General features: G+C 33.0%; 1 protein-coding gene across 3 annotated transcripts in view; it reads left to right on the top strand.

Moving 5' to 3' along the window:
• CSMD3 (CUB and Sushi multiple domains 3) overlaps positions 1–16,410 on the top strand; it is a gene marked incomplete at both ends in the record, with an annotated part of 1,083,475 nt that overhangs the window by 503,145 nt on the left and 563,920 nt on the right. For all 3 annotated transcript variants that reach the window (XM_082858355.1, XM_082858354.1, XM_082858353.1), the window contains one exon: positions 4,967–5,070. In XM_082858355.1, coding sequence (XP_082714481.1) covers positions 4,967–5,070 — 104 coding nt within the window. The remainder of the gene's footprint in view (positions 1–4,966; positions 5,071–16,410) is intronic.

Genomic DNA, 16,410 nt, shown 5'->3' with positions numbered 1-16,410 from the left:
ATTAATGAAGTTTGCCACATTGATTAACTCTTCCCTTTCACCAGTGATTTCTCTGTAGCAGGCACTGTGCTTTGATAGCATTTTATCCACAGTTGAACTTTCAAAATAGGAGTCAGTTCTCTCAAATGCTACTACTGCTTTATCAAGTAAGTTTATATAATATTCTAAATCCTTTGCTGTCATTTCAACAATCTTCACAGCATCTTCACCAAGAGGAAATTCCATCACATTCTTTGCTCATCCACAAGAAGCAACTCTCATCTGTTAAAAGTTTTACCATGAAATTGCAGCAATTCAGTCCCATCTTCAGGCTCCACTTCTAATTATAATTCTTTTGCTATTTTCACCACAGCTGCGGTGACTTCCTCCACTGAAGTTTTGAACCCCTCAAAGTCCTCCATGAGGGTTGGAATCAACTTCTTCCAAACTTCTATTAATGTTGATATTTTGCTCTTCCCATGAATCCCAAATGTTCTTAATGGCATCTAGAATGGTGAATCCTTTACAGAAAGGTTTTAATTTACTTTGCCCAGATCCATCAGAGGAACCACCATCTATGGCAGATACAGTCTTACAGAATGTGTTAATTAAATAATAAGACTTGAAAGTCAGAATTACTCCTTGATCCATGGGCTGCAGAATGGATGTTGTTTAGCAGACATGACAACATTAATCTTGTTTTACAGGTTCATCAGGGCTCTTGAGTGACCAGGTGCATTGTCGATAAACAATCATATTTTTAAAGGAATCTTTTTCTTTCCTGAGCAGTAGGTCTCAAAAGTGGGCTGAAAATATTCCATAAACTATGTTGTAAACAGATGTGCTATTTCCAGGCTTTATTGTTCCATTTATAGAGCACAGGCAGAGTAGATTTAGCATAATTCTTAAGATTCCTAAGGTTTTCAGAACAGTAAATCAGCATTGGCTTCAAGTCAACTACGTATACCCTTAACAAGAGAGTCAGCCTGTCTTTTGAAGATTTGAAGTCAGGCATTGACTTCTCTGTAGCTGTGAAAGTCCTAGATGGTGTCTTCTTCCAATATAGGCTGTTTTGTCTACACTGAAAATCTGTTGATTAGTGTAGCCACATTCATTACTTTTCTTAGCAAGATCTTCTGGGTAACTTGCTGCAGCTTCTGCTGTTCACCTTGTACTTTTATGTTATGGAGATGGCTTTTTTTCCTTAAACCTCATGAACCAATCTCTGCGAGCTTCAGACTTTTCTTTGCAGCTTACTTACCTCTCTGAGCCTTCATAGATTTGAGGAGAGTTAAGGCCTTACTAATTAGGCTTTTGCTTAAGAGAACGTTGTGACTTGTTTGAACTTCCTTCTAGACCACTAAAACTTCCTCCATATCAGCAGTAAGGCTATTTCACTTTTTTATCATTCATATGTTCACTAGAGTAGCACTTTTAATTTCCTTCAAGAACAGTTTCTTTGCATTTACAACTTGCAACTGATTCAACACGCCTACCTTTCGGCCTGTCTCGACTTTCGAAATGCATGCATTTCTCACTAAGCTTAATCATTTCTAGCTTTTGATTTAAAGTGCGGGAGGTGGGACTCCTCTTTACACTTGAACACTTAGAAGCCACTGTAGGGTCATTAGTTGCCCTAATTTCAATATTATTGTGTCTTAGGTAATAGGGAGGCCCGAAGAGATAGAGAAAGATGGGGGAACAGCCTGTCAGTGGAGCACTTAGAACACACACAACATTTATCATTTAAGTGTGCAGTCTTATGTGGGTGTGGATTGTGGCCCCCCAAAACCATTACAAAGAAACATCAAAAGTCACTGAGCACAGATCACCATAATAAATGTAATAGTAATGAAAAAGTTTGAAATATTGTGAGTAGTATCAAAACATGACACAGCCACAAAGTATGCAAATGCTGTTTAAAAAATGGTGCTGATAGACTTGCTTGACCACAGTTTTGCCACAAAACTTCAATTTGTAAAAAATACAATATCTGCCAATCACAATAAAACAAAGTGCAATAAGGCAAGGTTTGCCTGTAGTTGTTTCAATAAATGGTGCTTGTAAAATTGGATAGCCACATGCAGAAGAATGAAATTTGATCTTTACTTGCACTGTATACAACAGTTAAATCAAAATGGATCAAAAACCTAAATTTAAGAGATTAAACTATAAAATTCATAGAAGAAAACATAGAAAAAAAATTATATGATATGGGATTTTGCAATGGTTTCTTAAATATGACACCAAAAGCACAGGAAACAATAAAAAATAGATAAACTGAACTTCATTACATTAAAACTTTGTGGTGTCAAAGAACACTATCACAAGAGCAGAAAGACAATTCACATAATGGGAGAAAATATTTGCAACTAATATATCTGATAGGGGATTAATATCTAGAATATGTAAAGAGCTGTTACAACTCAACAACAATAAAACAAATGACTTAATTTAAAAAGGGGTAAAAGAGAAAAATAAATAAAAAGGGGTAAATGACTTGAATAGACAGTTACCAAAGAAGATACACAAATGGTTAATAAGTACATGAAAAAATGCTCAATATCATTAATTAGAGAGACACAATCATATCCACAGTAAGATACCACTTTACACCTACCAGAATGGGTATGATAAAAACAAAACAGAAAATAACATGTGGTGAGGATATGGAGAAATTGGAACCCTTATGAATGGCTGGTGGAAATTTAAAATGTTCAGAAGCTCTGGAAAGCAGCTTGGCAGTTCTTCAAAATGTTAAATATATGACCCAGTAATTTCACTCTGAAAACAGGGATTCAAATAAGTACTTTTACACCATCATAATAGCAATATTCACCATAGATAAAAGATAGAAACACCCTAAGTGTCCATCAACAGAGTGATGGTTACACCAAATTAGGTGTATACATACAATGGACTATTATTCAGCCATAAAAAGGAATGAAGTTCTGATACATGCTATAATGTAGATGAACCTCAAATACTTTTCTTAGTGAAGTAAATCAGACACAAAAAGGCAAATATTATGTTTTTCCACTTATATAAAATATCTAGAATATGAAAATTTGTAGAGACAGAAAGTATGTTGGAAGTTACCAGGAGATGGGGGAAAGAGGAAAATGGGGAGTTATTGTTATGGCTTAATGGTAACAAGGTTTTGGTTTGGAAAACTTTTGGAAAAAGATGGTGATGGTTGCATAGCATTGTGAATATATTGATAATTAATGCCACTGAATTGTACACTTAAAAATAGCTAAAATTGATTTTTTAATATATATTATAGTTAGCACAATAAAAAATAGTAAACAAAAATAGAGAAGACATATAATGTTAGAAATAGAAATAGGACAAGAGTACAGACAACATAGGCTAAAAGAAAGCGAATAATTATATGACAATAAATTGGAAAACTTTTTCAGCATTGACATGTTTCTATGAAAATTAAAATAACTTTGAGTCAAGAAAAAAAAAACAGAAAGCCTGAAAAAGAACATAAATGACAAACATATGAAAAAAGAACTTAATTACTAATGAAGAAAATGCAAAAGAAAAGTCATTTTTTACACCCTCTAGATTGGTAGAAATAATGAAACCTAATGTACACAAGTTGTAGGCATTTAAATTGGTAAAATAATTTCCAAATCATATGGCATAATATTATGAAATATAATTTTTGCTTTGTTATTATCCAGAAATTGCACTCATAAGTACATATATAAGCTAGTACTTGTACATTTGAGCCAGAAAATATTTAAGATTGGTTGTAACCATGTTGCTTTTGATAGCAAAAAAATGGGAACAACTTAATCTCTATTAACAGGCAATTATTAATTGAGAATACTTATATTTAACTCAGTGTAGAACAGGGAAACATTTACTTTTAAATTGTAGCCATGTAAAATTCAGTGTTTTTATATATTCTGCATTTAAACCTGACCAAAACAGTGGCTTTAATTAATGCTAGTAAAAAATGATTTTAAAAATCAAGAAATAGACATAATCAAAAATTTGTTTTTTTGTTACGAAGCTAAAAAGAGTCAGGGTATGAAATCCCTCATTTTCTTAAGAATTTCTTTTTATGATACCAAAGTAACAATTATAAAAATTAGTTTTTAAATAATAATTTAAAAAATTTTAAAGCTTTTTTTCATTTATTCTCTAGTACTATTGGTAATCTCAGCCATTCATTTTCTTTAACTCATGTTGAATAATACTTTATTATAAATTATTTTTTGCTCAAGCCATGATTATATATAGGATGATATTTATGTAATTTTTTCTTATATGGATTCTTGATTTATTATTCTTTAATATTATATTGGGTTTCTAATTTAAGAATTGCAATTTAATTAAATATGAATTTTTACATAGATATATAAACAATAAATGAATGCATGAGTATATTTTGATAAGAATTAATATTAATTTTTTATTATGGTATAATGTGTCTCCCAAAGAATTGTGCTCCTAGTTTTGCCAGCAAAATATAATATATATGAGGGATTCTGTTACCAAAGGATACACAAAAATAAACCTGATGCCTTTAAATTTAGTGATCTAGATTCAAATTTAGCTCTAACATTTTTTAAGCTTTACTATTTCATAGAAGTAGTATACTCTGTGTTTTTCTGTGCTAGCTTGTAAAAATATATGCAAATGTAACCACTCTTAAGGTACATATACATTTTTATAAAGCCTTCTTAAATTAGATTTGCATTCAGATTCCTCAAATAAGAGTGTCCTATAAACAGAAGCCATGCCATTTCATTGAAAAATTATTACAGAAGATACAATAGAGTAAATAAAAATTGTTATAATTATAATGATTGATAGGAATAGTCTCACATGATCTCCTGCCATAGTTTGAAATTCTTATACAGATAATTATAGATCTATAGATATATAGTATGTCCACAGTGCATTTTTGTTTGCTTTTATTATATAATGAAATATATTTGAGATGTTTGTTTCTGTTTATTGCTAGGTTATCCAGATAAATTTTGAAGAATTCGATCTGGAAATTGGCTATGACACCTTGACAATTGGTGACGGGAGCGAAGTTGGAGACCCAAGGACAGTGCTCCAAGTGTAAGTTCTCAATGTTTCTTTCTTGACTTAGCCTATTAGGTCTTTATAAAATTGTATGAAATTTTACTTTTTTTTTCTTTCATTGATTCTTCCTACTATCACCAACAGAAGAAGCATAGTACCTTAGTTATGATCATCAACCTGCATATAGTATATTTATTAGTCTTTCTTCAGTGGTGCTTAAGGTACTTGATCCAAACACAGTTACTTAGAATCCATTTCCAGAAAGGAACTCATTGGCAAAAGAGACCTAGGGTGAAATTGCAGAGTGGCTGATTGGCCTTATTTTGGAAAATACCTTTGCCCTCACAGAGTTTTAGAATAGACTGGAAAAAAAATCATGAAATTGATCCCAGAGACAATAATAAAGACCTGGTCATCAAGATCTGTAGTTGAGAGTTTATCAGTGGTTTGATGTGAAGTAGTTAGCAATGAACAGCTCTCAGAGTTGAGCTAATATACTGAAAAGGTTTTTAATGTGAACAAAAAGAATGAACATAAATTGAGAAAAGGGAAATGTTAGGAACTGACCGCCAAATCCTTGGCTATCCATTCCAATAATCTACCTCTGGTAGTGGCAAGAAGAAATGTCCAGGGCATGTATATATATTTTTTTCTGTGATGAACCTCAAAAGGTTATGATATGCTTTCTCTCAGTATTCCTTTCATAACTGTTGATTTGCAATAGAGGCTTTATCAGTGAGGTGTTTCTCAAAAATGTGGTCTTTTGCATCACAATTACCTGGTGCACTTTTTAAAATGTAGATTTCTGGACCCCTCCCATTATGTCTATTAATGTTTGCTTTATATATTTAGGTGGTCCTACGTTGGGTGCATAGATATTTACAGATGCTATATCCTCTTGTTGGATTGATCCCTTTAACATTATGTGACGCTCTTCTTTGTCTTTTGTTACGGTCTTTATTTTAAAGTATATTTTATCTTATGTAAGTACTGCTACCCCAGCTTTCTTTTTATTTTTGTTTGCATGAAACATTTTTTTTCATTCCTTCACTTTTGGTCTGTGTGTGTTTAGATCTGAAGTGAGTCTCTTATAAGCAGTATATAGATAGGTCTTGGGTTTTTTTGTTTGTTTGATGATTGTTTAATGATTTTCTTTAGTATCATGTTTGGATTTTTTTGTCTTTATTTTCTCTGTATCTATTATAGGCTTTTGGTTTGTGGTTACCATAAGGTTCATATATAACCATTTATATATGGAAAAGTTTATTTTATGTTGATAGTCACTTAAGTTCAAATGCATTCTACAAATACTACATTTTTATTCCCTGCTTCCACATTTTATGTCTTTTACATCATGTTTTACATCTTTTTATTTTGTGTCTTCTCTAATTATTGTATAGGTTTTTTTTTTGAACTTTCGTCATTTAACCTTCACACAGGTTTTATAAGTGATTGATCCACTACCATTACTATATATTTGCCTTTTCCAGTGAGAATTTTAGTTTCATGTGTTTTCTTATTAATTAGTGCCATTTCATTTCAACTTATAGAAGTCCCTTTAACATTTCTTGCAGGGCCAGTTTAGTGGTGGTGAACTCCTTTAGATTTTGCTTGTCTGGGAAACTCTTTATCTCACTTTCAATTCTGAATGATAACCTTGCTGGATACAGTATTCTTGGTTGTAAATTTTTGTTTGTTTGTTTGTTTTATTTTGTTTCAGCACTTTGAATATATCATGCTGCTCCATTCTGGTCTGCAAAGTTTCTGCTGAAAAAATTGCTTCCATTATATTAACTAGTTGGTTTCCTCTTACTGCTTTTAGTACTCTCTCTTTAATTTTTGACGTTTTACCTATAATGTGTCTCTTTGTAGGTCTCTTTGGAGTCATCTTGTTTGGGACTCTCTGTGCTTCCTGAATCTGGATGTCTGTTTCCTTTCTAGGATAGGGAGGTTTTCAGCCAGTATTTCTTCAAATACATTTGTTCCCCATTCTCTCTTTCTTCTACTTCTGGGATCCCTATAAAGCAAATATTCTTGTGCTTGATGTTGTCCTTAAGCTATCCATATTTAATTTTTTTCCCCTTTTTGTTCTGATTGGGTGATTTCCATTACCCTGTCTTCCAGATTGCTAATCCTTCTTCTGTATCATCTTATCTGCTATTGATTCCCTTTAGTGTATTTTTCATTTAATTTATGTTACTCATGTTATTTCATTCTTTAGCTGTGATTGATTCTTTCTTATATTTTTTTAACTCTTTGTTGAAGTTCTCACTGTGTTCATCCATTCTTCTCCTGAGTTCAGTGAGCACTTTTATGACCATCATTTTGAATTCTTTACCAGATAAATTACTTATCTTCATATCATTAAGGTTTTTTTTTCTGATGTTTTGTTTTTTCTTTTGTTTGGAGCATATTTTGTCACCTCATTTTGCCTAATTCTCTGTGTCTGTTTCTATATATTAGGCAAAACTGCTACCTCTATCAGTCTTGAAGTAGTGACTTTGTGTAGGTGATGATCCTTCTCATTCAACCCTGCCCTAGATCTTTGTTGTCTCTTAAATCTTTTTGGTTGTATATACTGCCTTATTTATTCCTGATTTTCCCCTGCTGTTCAGCATGTGCCAAGACTTGTCAGTGTTCCAAAGAAAGGAATTCAGTGATCACCTAGTTTCAGGCTGATTGGATGCCAGACCCTCAGGCAGAAGCTTTTAAAGTTTGCAAATATATACAGTCCTGAGGGGCTGCACTTGTAATCCCTACTGGCCTCCAAACCTCTCCTCCTCTTTCCTTTCCTTTTCTTTTTAATTTTACAAGAAGTTCTCATAGTACTGTTATTGCAGAATCCTGTAATAACACCAAAGATTTACCTTATATGTACATTGTGGACCCAATACTATTCCATCTTAGTTGTTATCTTTTCAGGAAAAAAAGAAAATCCCTTCTCTTCTTACTTATCTTTATGCATTCTTGACCTCAACTTCAACTTCTCTCCTCCACCTACTACATGGATATCATTGATCAACCACAATTTTGTTGTTTATCTCTGAGCCTACTACAATTCCTACTATCTCTGAGCCTACTACAATTACTACTACAATTGTGCTTCCTAAGATAATGATGGACAAAGAGCCATTGCTTTACATGTTCTGCATATTTGTTTATGTTGTTCAAATTATTTGTAACTCCAACCCCCTAAAAATACTCAGCATTTTTATCAGGATGATGTACCTGGTAGACATTTCACCACACTAGACTAATATCTTTCAGAAATTATATATAGTTCCTCCTAGATTTCTTTGTGGTTTTGTACCTGATAGTTTGGATTTCATTATACTGTAATACTGTATTAGAAATTGACAGCCACAGAACTAATATGATCAGTAAGTATGTTTTTTGGTTGTTGTTTGGGAAGTGCAGTCATCCCTTGGTATCCACGGGGTATTGTTTCCAGGAACTGTCACATATATCACAATCTGCACATGCCCAAATCCCATAGTCAGCCCTCCATATCCATAGTTCCACATACATGGGTTCAACCAACCATGGATTGTGTAGTACTGTAGTATTTATTGGAAAAAAAATCCATGTATAAGTGGACCTGTGCAGTTCAAACCCATGTTCTTCAAGGGTCAACTATACAGTGTTTTAAATAATTGAAAATTACACATAAAAAAATCTGAATTTATTGTTTCTTTCGACAGACTGGCAACAGTAGGACTGGATTATCACATGGCAAAATTTGCTGGAACTCTCTTCTGCCCTCTTTAGAGAGCCCATAGGTTCTCATGGCCCTTCAACCTTGTCTCGTTTTTCACTTGAGCATCTAAGAACCCTTGCATTGCCTGCCTGGGCCTATAGGCATGTGACACATGATACAACACAAAATTTGGTTTATTCCTTAAATTTATTATTTATTATTTCCCAAATAATACATATATTTGTTCCTTTATCTGACATTTTAGAAAAGTTGAAGTTTCTTGGGCATTAATGATAATATAGCAAATTTTGTAAGTCATCCTCACACATTCTGAGACCTATTTTTCTACATGTTTATTTGATAGATCACATTATATGTACTTCAAAAATGAGACTGTAAAACATGTATGTGATGGAACATATTTTCCTTTTTTCTGCTTAAGATAGAGGACTAGATTTCAGGTTTAGATTCTTCAAAGCATGGACAGGGAAAGGCAGGATAGCTAGTCAGTTGACTGAAGAATATTTCTTAACCATCTTTTTTACTATATCTACCACTAAATAAAACTTAGCATTTCAGAATCTAATGAAATAATAGATGTCATCTTGTACAACTAATATCCCAGATCAGGGATGCTGTATACTCCTTTAGCCACTGCCTTAAAGAATCTATGAGATAATTAATATCACAAAACTACAAGCAGAAAGGTTATAGACATACAAATTTACAGTAATCTAATAAAACACAGAAGGAAAATATCAAAATTATTATCTTAAATACCCAACCATTAGAAATGGTAAGCATAAAAGAGTACATTTATTGGGATTAAACAGTAATCTGTACAGTCCCACATGCTAAAAGAAAAAAATAATATTATGTTTGAACCATATAATTTAATCTATTCTAATGTTAAAAAATTATGTAGACAATAATGAATTCTGATATACCTGTTGATATTTTCTTCATAGAATAAATTATTGTATTAATAACACAGAATGGTTATTAATTATTATTTTCAAAAGAATACCAAGTTTCCAAATGGATTTCCCTATACTATCATATTCAAAGTTCACATTGAGTACTTCACCTCCAGTGGAAATAAAAATTAAAGCTTTATTCTGTGACCATTACTTTTTAGACTGTTCAATCATTGGATCTAAATTGGTCCCTTAGTGAGAGTGTGGGATGGCTAAGAGAGAGTAAGAAAGATAATACATTATGTTTAAATAACCAGAAGACTATGAGATGAGCACATGAGTGCGTGCGCGTGCGCGCGCGCGCGCACACACACACACACACACATTTTAGATGCAGACATCATAATCATATATATATTATGTTTTTGCAAAACTCAAAGTAAGAAGAATTAAGGCAATGATATTTACTATATAATTTTAAGTACTAAGAGGAAAACCCCTTTATATTTTAAATATAGCCATACACTTTCTTAAAAATGAACTCTTCGCTAATCACAAGAACCTCTTTGTAAACATGCCACAGTCCTTCAGTTTCTGCAAACCTTCTTTTAAGAATTTTGACCTCAGTTGCTTCAAAAAGATCTAGTAAAATTTTTATTAGTGGATTTTCTGTGCTTTTCAAAATTCTTATCAAGTGCAGATAATGTCTCTATTTCCTTTTATTTTGGAAGACAGGGTGAATAAATTTTTTAAGTGATTTTTGTAATCCTGTGTTGTATGAATTGGATCAAGTAGCAGATGACATGAGAAGTATTGGATAATTAAATGAAAGAAATAGGTTCACAATTGATTTTTTTTTTTTTGAGGATGATCCCAAAGTTAGGTAGGCAACATAAGACCAGATAAAGAGCAAATACGTTAATGAAAAGAGGTCTTATGACCTGAATGAATAGTCAAGTGGAAATAGCTGTATTTTACAGACTAAGCTTCTGCTGCTGGTAGAATAAATGAAGAAAAAAAATTACATTTTTCCTTTTCTCACATTCCTGTCATCATATTGTCCCTAGTTTACACAGTAGTTCTATTTCATTACTTCTTATAATTCCTTCACTCTGAGGAGTTGTATTAATTTTGAAAAATCTGTGATTTTTTTTATATTTGTCTGTCTGTAACCAGAAATGTGTTTCTTAAACGTACTTTTCTTCCTCAGAACACAATTACACATTTCTGAAAATATAACTTTCTTTTCCTTGAGTAAGCATGACTACACAGAACTAGGTAGCACCTACCTCCTAGAGGTGTTCAAATAAAAGCTGTCTGACTAGCTAACAGAGATTTTACAAACTTGAAGTTAGGTCAAAGGTTCCTCTGAACTCTAAGAGTCTGTGATAAGAGAACCTACTGGATTTGTATCTACCGAAGAAGCTGATATAAATTTGAGTGTACCTGAAACATATGTTTTAATAAGTTTAGCTTTCTCAACAGCAGGCCCACTCATCTGGACATTTACAAGGCTCAGAGTGAGAATACAGATAGAATCTCACATATCAAACATCTAAATATTAAAAGTTATAAATTAAGCTACATATTGTTAAATACAATATGTTCCATCCTCCTACCTTGACAAATACACTTTCATAACAACCTAGAAGGAAAAGTTTAAATTTAGAATTCTGGGACTTGTGTGATTTTCTTGTTGGGACATGAAGGTGTAGAAAAGTGGTCCCAGGCCCAGCCTGCACCTGGCCACCCTCTATTCCCAAACTCAGCTCCATCCTTCACGATACATGTAGACTTCCCAGGCTACACATCCAAGCTGCCACACCTCCCTGCAAACACTGCCCACTGGGTCTAAGAGTGCACATATGGGTCATGTGTTCTGACCCTGAGAATGTGGACCTGGAAAAGAGGCCTATGAAGGTTCAGGTAGCAGGAAATTCCAGGGTACTAGGTACCAATGAGTTGTGGAACAGTACTTTTTAAACAAACTATAAAATAGAAGATTTGTTTTTATTTTTAATTCATCTTGAAATACTTTTACAAAGGGAAAAAAAATTTCTAGGAAAATGAAATAAAAGCACATATAAATACATTCCAAGTTTTTTTATTATGAAATTCACCAGACAGAATTACTCTTTCAAATTACTCTAGAAGTTTGAAAGATTTACTCCCAATTTCAGTTCTTACCACATTGTGGGCTAGAAATTAGTCTAGGATCTCATAGGTGAAGTGAGCAGGCACATCCCTGGGCAAGAGGTGGGCTACAGAATGGTCAGACGAAGGGATCAGGGAAGGGGCCTATCTTGCCCAAGTTTAAAAACAGTATTGCATATGGCATGGTTAATGGTCAAGAACGTATAAAAAAAAAAACCCAAAAAAACAGTTGAAGGGAATTTATTTTAAATAACGTTCTTCTAATGGGTAAAATTAGTCTCCATTTAGGCATTTTATTTGGCAAACTGTTTACTCATCTACATGTTCATTTTTGCTTTTCTCTTAAGTGTGATCCATGTGCTAGAGACTAACTTTTGGCACTAAAACTATCTTTTCAATAAATTTATTTTAAAATATTAAATAGCCGAAAGTCAGAAACATAGTAAAACACAGAAAATATGTTCATTTAACAGAGAGCCGTGTAATCTCATATTTGAAAGTATTTTAAAGGAGGATGAATTCAGCCTATATATTTAAGTTTATAAGTTCTGATTAGTTTAATAAACACAGGATACCTCATTTTTTAAAATATTTAACCAGATAAGGAACATCCCAGCCTATTCTATTTAGGTCATAGGATTGAATTAAGCATTGGAAGTAAATGGTGTTTTCGCTTCCAATTTTCCTTCAATATTTAGATTCTAAAAGTTAAAATCAATTGTCATATTCTCTTCAATAAAAAAATGTATCCATATAGTCATAACATGTTCAACAGCTAAAATAGTCCTCCAAAAATGAATTATGAAAAGCTTTAAAAAATAATTCTTATAATTTCTTCCCCTTAAGTACAAAGTATATCAGTTTTGCAATTCAGTAACTTATAAATAATCTCAGTGTGCCGTATCTCTTTACCTTGAAATTTTGGTTCTGAAGAAATACTCATGACACAGTTATAAGCAATAAATTTATTAAGTAACAGAGAATACACTGTAATTGGACATCGTATGCAGTACTAAGTACTCCATATAATTTTATCAGATGAAAATTCCTAAAATTTTGTGAATTTAAGCTGCAAACTTAAATTCACAATTCAAAGATTTATTGCTTCAGCCATTTGCTGTCTCCTACTGTATTGCTTATTTGTGGCCTTTTCTTTCTCACTCTCATGCTCGTTAATTTTCTCTCCACTGGACTTATTTGAAGGGCATTTTTTTTTTCTCCAGTTTGAGGTAGGATTTTTCATTCATGGCAGCTTCATGGTGGTATAGTGACAAGTGTCAACAGAGATCAGAATATAAACTTGACCAGTTGATAATAATTCAGATAATGGATTTGAACAATCATGTTAATATCTTTTAAAGACTGTTAAAAGAAGTTTTTTCTCACAGTTTGTTTTACATGTGCTATTTTCACACTTATGTATAAATTCGCCTGATGGTAAAAATGGATGTAATAAATTTGAGAGAACTAACAGTGATGATAGTACAATTACAGGCATTGAATACACTTCCAACCCTCATTTCGTCTGCATAAAGAAGGGAGGAGTTGTTGATTACTTGTCCACCCTTCTCATCTGTATGGCATCAAACTGAGATAGTTAAAAATGCATTCTATGAGAAATGTGATTCTCTTTCCTTTTCCTACATTTTCTCTCACACACTTTGCTGTTCCATTAGTGGAGTCACAGTAACACTATAAAGAATAATTAAGTGAACCCTTGTAAAATAAAAAATAGAAAGAAAATTCTTCTTTTCCAAGATGCTCCTGGAAATTTTATGAGTATACATTGATATTGGATAACATTGTATTTGAACAAGTGTGTTACAGAAGGTGAAAAAAAATGTTGTCTTAGATATCCAAACATGGTTCTATCCTATGACTATCAAATTCTGATTTGTCCTGAAAAATTTTATAATGTAAAATCTCATTCTCAGATATATGTTAGTATGGGCTAACAACACTGTTCCCTGGGAACTCTTCTTTTTATTTTATTTTAATTATTTATTTTTTAACACCTTTATTGGCATATAATTGCTTTACAATTGTGTGTTAGTTTCTGCTTTATAATGAAGTGTATCAGCTATACATATACATATATCCCCATATCTCCTTCCTCTTGCATCTCCCTCCCACCCTCCCTATCCCACCCCTCTAGGTGGTTACAAAACACTGAGCTGATCTCCCTATGCTGTGCAAGCTGATCTCCCTGTGCGATGAGGCTGCTTCCCACTAGCTATCTATTTTGCATTTGTAGTATATATAAATCCATGCCACTCTCTGACTTCGTCCCAGCTTACCCTTCCCCCTCCCCGTGTCCTCAAGTCCATTCTCTACGTCTGCATCTTTATTCCTGTCCTGCCCCTAGGTTCTTCAGAACATTTTTTTTTTTTTTTAGATTCCATATATATGTGTTAGCATACAGTATTTGTTTTTCTCTTTCTAACTTCACTCTGTGTGACAGGCTCTAGGTCTATCCACCTCACTACAAATAATTCAATTTCATTTCTTTTTAATGGCTGAATAATATTCCACTGTATATATATGACACATCTTCTTTATCCATTCATCTGTTGATGGACACTTAGGTTGCTTCCATGTCCTGGCTATTGTAAATAGAGATGCAGTGAACATTGTGGTACATGACTCTTTGAATTATGGTTTTGTCAGGGTATATGCCCAATAGTGGGATTGCTGGGTCGTATGGTAGTTCTATTCATAGTTTTTTTGAGGAACCTCTATACAGTTCTCCATAGTGGCTGTATCAATTTACATTCCCACCAACAGTGCAAGAGGGTTCCCTTTTCTCCACATCCTCTCCAGCATGTATGGTTTGTAGATTTTTTTGATGATGGCCATTCTGACTGGTGTGAGGTGATACCTCATTGTAGTTTTGATTTTCATTTCTCTAATAATTAGTGATGTTGAGCATTCTTTCATGTATTTGTTGGCAATCTGTATATCTTCTTTGGAGAAATGTCTATTTCGGTCTTTGCCCATGTTTGGATTGGGTTGTTTGTTTTTTTGGTATTGAGCTGCATAAGCTGCTTGTAAATTTTGGAGATTATTCCTTTGTCAGTTCCTTCATTTGCAAATATTTTCTCCCATTTTGAGGGTTGTCTTTTCATCTTATTTATGGTTTCCTTTGGTATGCAAAAGCTTTTAAGTTTCATTAGGTCCCATTTTTTTTATTTTTGGTTTTATTCACATTTCTCTAGGAGGTGTGTCAAAAAGGATCTTGCTGTGATTTATGTCATATAGTGTTCTGCCTATGTTTTCCTCTAAGAGTTTATAGTGTCTGGCCTTACATTTAGGTCTTTAATCCATTTTGAATTTATTTTTGTGTATGGTGTTAGGGAGTGTTCTAATTTCCTTCTTTTACATGTAGCTGTCCAGTTTTCCTAGCACCACTTATTGAAGAGACTGTCTTATCTCCATTGTATATTCTTGCCTCCTTTATCAAAAATAAGGTGACCATATGTGCATGGGTTTATCTCTGGGCTTTCTATCCTGTTTCATTCATCTATATTTCTTCTTTTTATTTTAAATACACACACATGCACACACACATGCAAACTCTACTTTGTGTTACTATATTTTAAATAAATATTTTCTTTATTTTAATATTTAATAAATAATATGCGTACTAGATTTATAGAAAAGGTAGCTGTTTTTTATGTTCATATATTATTATTGCTCTCAGCTCATTGGTGCATATGTTTTAACGAGCTACTTTGTTGAAGATATATTATTGTATAAAATTTTTCAACAGTTTACTCTTTCAAAATGCCACCTTGGTACAAGACTGCTATATGTGATATTTGCCTTGAGCAAACGCTCTTACAACCAGGGACTTACAACTTCTCAAATTTGCTCTTGTACCTTCCCCTGTTAATAATGAAAATCTAAATACCAACCGACCCCATGGGCTAATGAAAGAAGGGAATATACTAAATATAGCAACAAGGCAATATTGTTAGAGATTGATGGCCATAGTATAAAAAGGACTTAGAAAAATTGACCATTCAGAATAATCTTTCACCCTTTACATGAAAGTTATCAAAAACAAAAACAAAAAAATATTGGGTTGGCCAAAACCTTTGTTCGTTTTTTTCCCTAAGATGGCTCTAGTAGCACTTAGTTGTCTTTAACTTCATTCGAAACCATTTTGTTAGATTGTATTGTCACAGCTGTCATATCAGTTTGCATTAAAAAAAAAAACTTATTCAAAATTGGAAAATTTTTGTATAGCTATTTTAATATTTAAGATGGAAGAAAAAAAGCAACATTTTGGCATATTATGCTTTATTATTTCAAGAAAGATAAAAACACAACTGAAATGCAAAAAAAGATCTGTGCCGTGTATGTAGCAGGAGCTGTGACTGATCGAATGTGTCAAAAGTGGTTTGCAAAGTTTCTTTCTGGAGATTTCTCACTGGACAATGCTCCATGGTCGGGTAGACCAGTTGAAGATGATGGTGATGAAATCGAGACATTAATTGAGAACAGTCAACATTATACCACACGGGAGATGCTATACTCAAAATATCCAAATAGCTGACATACTCAAAATATCCAGCTCAAGTGTTGAAAATCATTTACACCAGCTTG

Source organism: Leucopleurus acutus, assembly GCF_964270905.1.
Source record: "Leucopleurus acutus genome assembly, chromosome: 17".
NCBI lineage: Eukaryota > Metazoa > Chordata > Mammalia > Artiodactyla > Delphinidae > Leucopleurus > Leucopleurus acutus.
The sequence above is the reverse complement of the archived record's forward strand: the minus strand, read 5'-3'. Positions and strand labels throughout refer to the sequence as shown.